General features: G+C 38.5%; 1 protein-coding gene across 4 annotated transcripts in view; it reads left to right on the top strand.

Annotated features, from left to right (window-relative positions):
- Positions 1-7,922, top strand: part of EDRF1 (erythroid differentiation regulatory factor 1) — a 52,837-nt gene that overhangs the window by 7,651 nt on the left and 37,264 nt on the right. For 3 of the 4 annotated variants that reach the window (XM_006143904.2, XM_006143903.2, XM_006143902.2), the window contains 4 exons: positions 1-109; positions 4,533-4,634; positions 4,900-5,021; positions 5,726-5,837. The exon at positions 1-109 is cut by the window's left edge. In XM_006143904.2, coding sequence (XP_006143966.1) covers positions 1-109; positions 4,533-4,634; positions 4,900-5,021; positions 5,726-5,837 — 445 coding nt within the window. The remainder of the gene's footprint in view (positions 110-4,532; positions 4,635-4,899; positions 5,022-5,725; positions 5,838-7,922) is intronic. The other variant, XM_006143905.3, reaches the window with a different exon arrangement.

The raw sequence follows: 7,922 nt of genomic DNA, 5'->3' as shown, positions 1-7,922 counted from the left end.
GCAGGAATCATCCAGCTCAGCTCAGACGAATGATTCAGAAGGAGCTTCATGGCCTGCCCCCTTTGAAATGCCTTCCTCAGTTTCTGAAGATCCCAGTGCTTCCAATCAGGTTTGTTAGTACTTAAATGCTAATTCAGTGATGTCATTCAGGAAAACAAAACCGATTATCTTGTTTAATAAATTAGAATATTTCTTCTTCCTTTTCATCTATCAATTTATGTCCTACAATTAGAATAAATACTTATTTTAGTTCTTTACAGTATAATTTATAAGAGCTATTATGATTGCTAAACCAGATGTTTTTAATTAAATGAAAATATTTTATATTAGCTTGTTGATATTTTTATCAATACTGATTACCTCCTTAAAGTCATAAGAGTGATGTATAACAACATAGCAATAGTCTGGGGCTTTTTTGTTTTTGTTTTGCCATAGGGCTATTTTGCCAGAGGGCATGTGTACTCACCAGAGACAAAAGAGGCAGAAAGAGGGGAAGTGGGAAATCACCACCCTGGCCCCCGAGGGGATGGCCATGCCACCGTCCCTTCATTTTCTCAGGATTTGGGGCACACATGCACACACCCTCAGCATGGTTTTCAAGCTGCCAGGTCTGGAACTTGAACTGTGGCCAACCATGTGGGAATCTAGCGCCTTAACCACCATGCCACCTGCCAGCCCCAGCAATAGTGCATTTTAAACTTTAGGTATATAGTACCTGTTAACTATTGAGACTTTGAGGCCTGTTTGTGATCTAATACTGACCTTTTTACATCTACTTATGGTCAGATTGTTGGAACTAAAATATTCCTTCTGGATGAAGTTCCTGGAACTTAACCCACTTTAATGTTAATAAAGCTTTTAGAAGAGTGACTAGAATGTGTTTTATCTCTCATATTCTTTTTTTTTTTTTTGGAGAGGTTTTCACTATAGGGCGCGTGCGCTCGCCAGACAGACGGAGAGAGATATAGAGACAGAAAGCGAGAAATCACCCCCCAGGGGGGATGGTCACGCCGCAATCCCTTCTCCTTCATTCTCCTCTCGGGATCTTGGGCACGCACGCACATGCGCCCGGCGTGAGATTTAAGCCACCGGGTCCGAGACGCGAACTGCAGTCAACTACGTGGGAGTCCAGCGACATAGCCATTACGCTAACTGCTGGTTCCCTATCTCTCATATTCTTGATTTCTTCTTCTCGCTTATTTATTTTTGTCCTGATTATGTCTAGCAAAGAATAAAATAATTTCATACATGCTCATCATGGCATGTATGTTTACAGGAAAATATATTGATAAACCTAAAGAATATAAAAAATAAGATTTTTTAAAAAGATTTTTGCCATATGGCATGTATGCTCATCAGAGAGAAACAGAGAGATATTGAGAGGGAAAGTCCCCCAGGGGGACAACTACACTGCAGTCCCTTCTCCATTGTTCTTTTAGGATTTGGGGGCACACACGCATACATGCCTGGTGTTGTATTCAAGCCACCAGGCCTGGGACTTGTAACTGTGGTTGGCCTTGTGGGAGTCCAGTGCCTCAACCACTGTACCACCTGCTGGCCCCAAGAATAAGATCTTTATCTTGGTAAATTGTGGGTTTTTTCCAAATGCTAAACATTATTCAGCCACATTGTATCTATCATCAAAGTTATGGGTTTATAGGAAGCAAATATATTTACCTTGAATTACTTGTTTTATGTACTTTTCCTATATGTGATTATATTTCACTAGAGGATTTAAAGAAAAACTCCTTTAGTATTCCTTGTCATCAAAACCCAACATCTGGGAACCAGCAGTTAGCGTAATGGCTATGTCGCTGGACTCCCACGTAGTCAACTACGGTTCGTGTCCCAGACCCGGTGGCTTAAAACTCACGCCGGGCGCATGTGCGTGCGTGCCCAAGATCCCGAGAGGAGAATGGAGGAGAAGGGATTGCAGCGTGACCATCCCCCCTGGGGGGTGACTTCTCGCTTTCTGTCTCCATGTCTCTCTCTGTCTGTCTGGCGAGCGCAAGCACCCTACAATGAAAATCTAAAAAAAAAAAAAACCCAACATCCTACATAGAAAAGGCTACATAATAGAAATACTACTGTCTTATTACCTATCTCACCCTTCTTCCAGCCTTGTTCTGTCCTTTCCCTATTTAGAAGGTACTGTGAAAAGTTTTAGAGACTTTGAAGAATCTGTAGACATAGGTTTGGGGAAAATGAATGGCATTTGATGCCTCTAATGCCGTGTACTTTGGTTTGTGTGTTTTTACATATTTTGATTCATTCTTTGGAGCTGCATATGTACTAAATGTTGATGTTGTCATTTCACAAATAAGTATATTAAAGTTTATAAAAGGCGGATGTTTATCCATGGTCGTATAGCTGGTGAAGCCCAAGTAAGGGTTTAAACCCAGATCTTTCTGACTTCAGAGACCTTTTCTTGTGACAGTGTTCCACAGTGACACTGTAGCCCACACATATTTAGGAGGGCCCTTTAAGCAACCAGAGTGTCTTAGTAATGGCATACTTCTAAGTAGAGAGAGCCTGCCATAAAGTATTCTTTAACAGAACATTTATACTGTCTAAATTTCAACATTTAGAGATTTATGTGGGGTCTTCAAAAGATTTATGGAAAATGCACACCATGATAAAACTATGCATGGGACCAGCAGTTGGCATAATAGCTATGTCTCTGGACTCCCATGTAGTTGACCGCGGTTCAAGTCCTGGACCCAGTGGCTTAAACTCACACTGGGCACATGTCCATGCGTGCCCAAGATCCTGAGAGGAGAATGGAGGAGAAGGGATTACAGCATGGCCATCACCCCAGGGGGGAATTTTCTGCCTTTCTGTCTCTGTCTCTCTATTTCTGGCGAGCGCATAGGCCCTATAGCAAAAACCTTTTAAAAATTTTTTTTTAAAAAACTGCTTTTCAAATTTTTTTGCACAAAAATTAACTTTAATACTGTTTTTCCACAAACTTTGTGAAGTCCCCTCATATTTGTTTGTAAGCTATCACTTTAAGAATTGTTCTCAAAACTAAAACTGCTAGTTTGAGCCTTTGTTAAATAATAATAGAGATTAAATATATAGGTGTTGTGGTATATGGCTTTGGAGCCAAACCTTTATTGAGGACTTAGAGCCCATATTCCCGCTAAAGCAACTACCTGGCAAATAAAACCGTGAGAATCGATCATATATAAATAACTTGTTTGCATATACTACAAATATTGGGTCGTCAGAAAACTCATGATGCATTTTTATATAGAAAAATACGTCATGACTTTTTTGAAACCCCAATAAGATTAAAAAAAAAAAAAAAACCTTGAAGTTCTCTTACAGCTTGTGAGGAAAAAGATAAGATACAGCAGAAGTGCTATGTGTGGAGTTAAGTACACTTTGCAGGCAGGTGCTGAGCATGTTGGCCTGTACATAGATGAAAAGTAAGACAGGATTTCACGGACTAAGCTACAGACACACATGCCCATCCTTGGGGGTCTGTTGGAGGCATTGACATTGAAGGTTGAAAGTAGTGTTTCTTTATCTTTTTTTGTTTTCTTCCTTTTATACAGTCTCTCACTATGTTACAATCCACCTGTCCCCATCTCTCAAGTAACTGAGACTATAGACACACCTCAGCTATCACACCCAACTTATAGAGTGAGCCAGAAATCGAATCTGGAACTCTGACATGGCCTCAGCCTGCTGAGTAGCACCATCGACCAGGGTGTGCCACGACTAACTACACTATATTGTGTTTCTTAATGGCATTCGTGGTTGAAAAATCAAGTAGTAGCCTGAGTTTACCCAGTGTCCAGGGACCTACTTCCTAAGTATTTTCCAAAATGTATTACACAGAATATGTTAAGAACAAAAATTATTCTAGGATTAAGTAAATTTAGGAAGCATAGGCTAATACAGAGATGAAGTAGGTTTTTCTATAGTAGAATATTTAGAGGTGGTTTTTGTTTTGTTTTTAATGGCAATAGACATTGTTATTCTCCAAAAGCAAGCATATACTAAGCCACATTTTTTAAACCTTACTCTGAAGAATTTTCAGTTTCCCAGAACTGTTGGGTTGTCAGAAAAGTCATGATGCATTTTTGCATAGAAAAATATGTCATGACTTTTCCAGTGACCCAGTAGTAGTCTGTGGGACAAATGTTAGGAATTGCTTAACTGGAGACTGTTAGGATGATGAATATCTAAGATCTGTGGCTGAAGTATCTTCAGACATTTTTAATTCTCTAATGAGAATTGAAAGAGCAAGAGTAATCAAATATACCAAGAAAAGGGAAAAAAAAACTTTTTGGAAGTTAAAATAATCTTTAATCTTTCTCATTTGAGTAAGATCTAAATGTGATTAGCTACAATAATTAAGAGCTAAAGCAGGCCACCCTGTGAGGAATGTTACTATTTATATTAACTTGCAAAGGTAGGTTTGAGGTGTCTGCTTTGAATGTTTAGGTAATACTCTTTAAATATAGGTCAATTTTAAGAAATGTTGACAGCAGAATCACTCCTTATCCTTGCACTTTTCACAGGAAAGTGAGCCTCTCGAACCCTCATACATAGTGGGCCATGTGGCCTCAGCATCCAAAGAACAAAACCTGACTACTTTATTCAATGACGGGGAGAACAGTCAGGTATGCCTCAGTTAGGTGTCTAAGTTGAGACACCTAATCCCCAGTCTGCTTCATCACTTAAAAACTAGTCTGCATTGGAATTATTAGGGGAAAATATACACTTGATCCTGAAAATTGCTTTCTAAGCATTTCTGTGATCTTCCAGCCCTGGAACTTTAATTTACTTTATCTCCTTTGTCTTTTCCTTTTTCTAGTCCTTTTGTGGATCGTGGGGGGAAATTATGGATCATGTGTTTATTATTATCTTTCTTATTTTAAATCAAAGGGTCTTAAAAATGATTTTGTTCGGAATATTCTGTGGACATTTGAAGATATCCATATGTTGGTCGGCTCCAACATGCCTATATTTGGAGGAGGCAGATACCCAGCAGTCAGCTTACGTCTCAGGTAAGCCAGCATTGCACTCTTCTGGAAGTTGCTGCTGTTTACATTCTTCCTTTAGAATCAGTGTTAGCCTTGCTTTGCCTGACCTGTTTGTGCATCCTTTTTTTTTCCACCTCCCTCCTTCCCAGTTCAAGTAGCCACAATGAGGAGGACACTATTATCAGCAAATGCTGAAAGCCTTATAGCTAACCTAACTGGATGGAGCAAAAGGTCTGTTATAATAGCCTAGTCTGGTGTCTGAATCTGTACCTCATGAGGACATGATAAGAGTTTATTTCATTTTAAGGCACTGATTTACCAGGTTCCTATAACTAATTGTGAGCATTTTCTTAATATTCCATATGTATTTGCTCTCATTAGCCAATATGAATTCTGACCTGGGCATTATTGTGTAGGATGATCTGTCTCTCCTCAGCATAATGGGAATGAAAGTAGTACTCACAGTCATTTCCTATCATATTTCCTTCTATTATTTTTGAAAACTTATCAATATCAGTTACAAATACAACGTATTAGGAAAGATACTAAATATAACACAACCACAGGATTACATGTGCATATCTCATTTAAAAAGAAAAGCTTATATAGTATTTTTCATCTAGGTAGAATAGATTGAAATATTTAAATGGGGAAATGAGTCTCAGATGAGTGAGTCATTACAGGACATCTCAACTAAACCAAATAACACTAGAAATGTATATTTTTAGGGATAACAACAAACCAATTAATGTGCTAACTGGAATTGACTATTGGTTGGACAACTTGATATGCAATGTACCAGAACTTGTGATGTGTTTTCATGTAAATGGAATTGTACAGGTAAGATACAGTGTGACTTTTCTAATAATCTCTCAAGTGCAAAGTGGAACAGAGAGTACCTTACCAAGACTATTAAGACCTTTAAGTACTAAGGTGCATTTTTGGAAAGAAAGTCAGCTTTGAATAAACTGAAAATGTAGTGCATTCCCATTTAAGTTGGTGATATCAGGTTTCTAGATGTTGCAGGAGTGTAATTTTGCAGATAATTTGTAGGAAGGTCTTAAGTATATTAAAGTCTACATTTATACTCATAGAACTCTTAATTTTCATGCCAAAAATCCATAGTAATAGTTAATGAATGTGTCTCCATAGTGGAGGCTTCTTTATTATACAGGTATGTACAAAGTAGGTGCAAAGTGTAGAACACACAAAGGTCTGAACAGTCAGAGAAAGGGGAGATGATTTCTATTTAAGTTTGAAAGATAGATGTCATGGAAGTGGCAGCTTAACTGGCTCTTGAATAAAAAAATAGTATCTCAGAAAATGAGAGCTGGGTTTTAAAAAACTAGTGTAAAGTAAATGAAGGGACTGATAAATCCAGTTACAGTATACAGGATTCATGTAGCAGAATAGTTGGAAAAAAGTTTGGAAAAGTCACGGTCAAAAAAATGGAGGATCTCAAATGTGGAGATAAGCAGTTTGGACTTGGTTCAGTTTTGGTAATCTGGAAGCAGTGAAAGCTTTCCATCTCCCAGTAGAAGACATTGTGTTGGAACATTACTTTGGAGGTAGCATATAGAACAAGCAGGAAGGAGTTGGAGACAAGAAGACTGATTAGGTGTTGTGCTGCTTCTGCAAATAGTGTAATGTATTTCAGAGAAAAAATTAAGTCTTGATATTAAGACTCAGCAGTGGTGGTAATAGTGTTTATTGAATGCTTATTTTGTTCCAGACATTCTGCTAAGCACTTGACATGCATTACTTTATTTGACCATCTTAGCTACCTCGTGTTAACTCCCATTCGATGGACAGGGATACTGAGGATCAGGGAGCTCAAGTGAGTTGCTGAGGGTCACATTGCTAGTAAATGGTGGTTCTGGTATTTAAGCCTTTATGTGAGGCCAGTGATTCTTAACCTGAAATATGCATCAGAATCACTTGTAACCTCTTAAAAAACACAATCACTTGGTGTATCTCTTCCACACTTTCCCCCCAGTGTCTCAGGATCAGTGAAATCCGCATGTGTCTTTCTGTAAAGCTTTGTACAGGATTTTGATTTGCAGCCTTGATTGAGAGCCACTGTTGATATCTTTACCCTAAATGTAAACATTTAAGGAGAGGCCGGGGAGAGACCCAGGCAGAAACAGAGCATTAGTGAAGGGGAAGGGAGGGAGAGGCAAAGGGAATTTCAGGATTAGGGGGACTAGAATATTGATGGTATAGTTTGTTGAGGTCCAGGACATTGAATTGGTGTAGGCAAGGAAGGTAATATGCTTTCGTCACATGTTCAGTTATAGGAAAGCATAAAACCATCCCGTGAGCATTCTGCAGTTTCAACCTAGGAAGATGGAAGTGGAGAAATAAATTGAAGCATCACCTGCGTTTGATACTATTAGATTTCATATTGGAGTGTTTCTTCACATTGGTGAAAAGAGAGGTGGCATTCAGAGAGAGAAAAGGAGAACCAGAAAAGTGCAGTTTAAAATAAGGGAGAGGAGTATTTTAAAGAAGGAAATTGTTAGCAATGGGGACTTTGGATGAGCTAACAGTTGAAGAGCAACCAACTTTAAGCAGTCATGTTTGGTCTTATTTCCAATTGATTTGGAGTTTCTGATCTTAGAGTAACAGGAAACTTGATGGGAAGCGTTTAGGGAAGTGTGTAAATAAACTAGAAAAAGTATGCAGGTACCTGAAAAATAGCAACAGTAATGTCCATATAGCCTTTACACTTGCTGCTACCCACCCCCATCCCACATATGTTTTACCCCTATAAAGGAATAAATTCTGTAACTCTATTTTAGGGAAGAGAAGTATCTACTAAAAAAGCTTCCCAAGTGATTCTCTTCCCTTGAGCCACAGACTAATGTCTGAGGAGATAAAAAGCCAGAAATATATATATATATATATTTTTTTTTTTTTTTTTTT

Source organism: Tupaia chinensis, unplaced genomic scaffold, assembly GCF_000334495.1.
Source record: "Tupaia chinensis unplaced genomic scaffold, TupChi_1.0 Scaffold000113_1, whole genome shotgun sequence".
In the NCBI taxonomy this organism is placed as follows: domain Eukaryota; kingdom Metazoa; phylum Chordata; class Mammalia; order Scandentia; family Tupaiidae; genus Tupaia; species Tupaia belangeri.
This window is presented reverse-complemented; position numbering and strand designations above follow the sequence as displayed.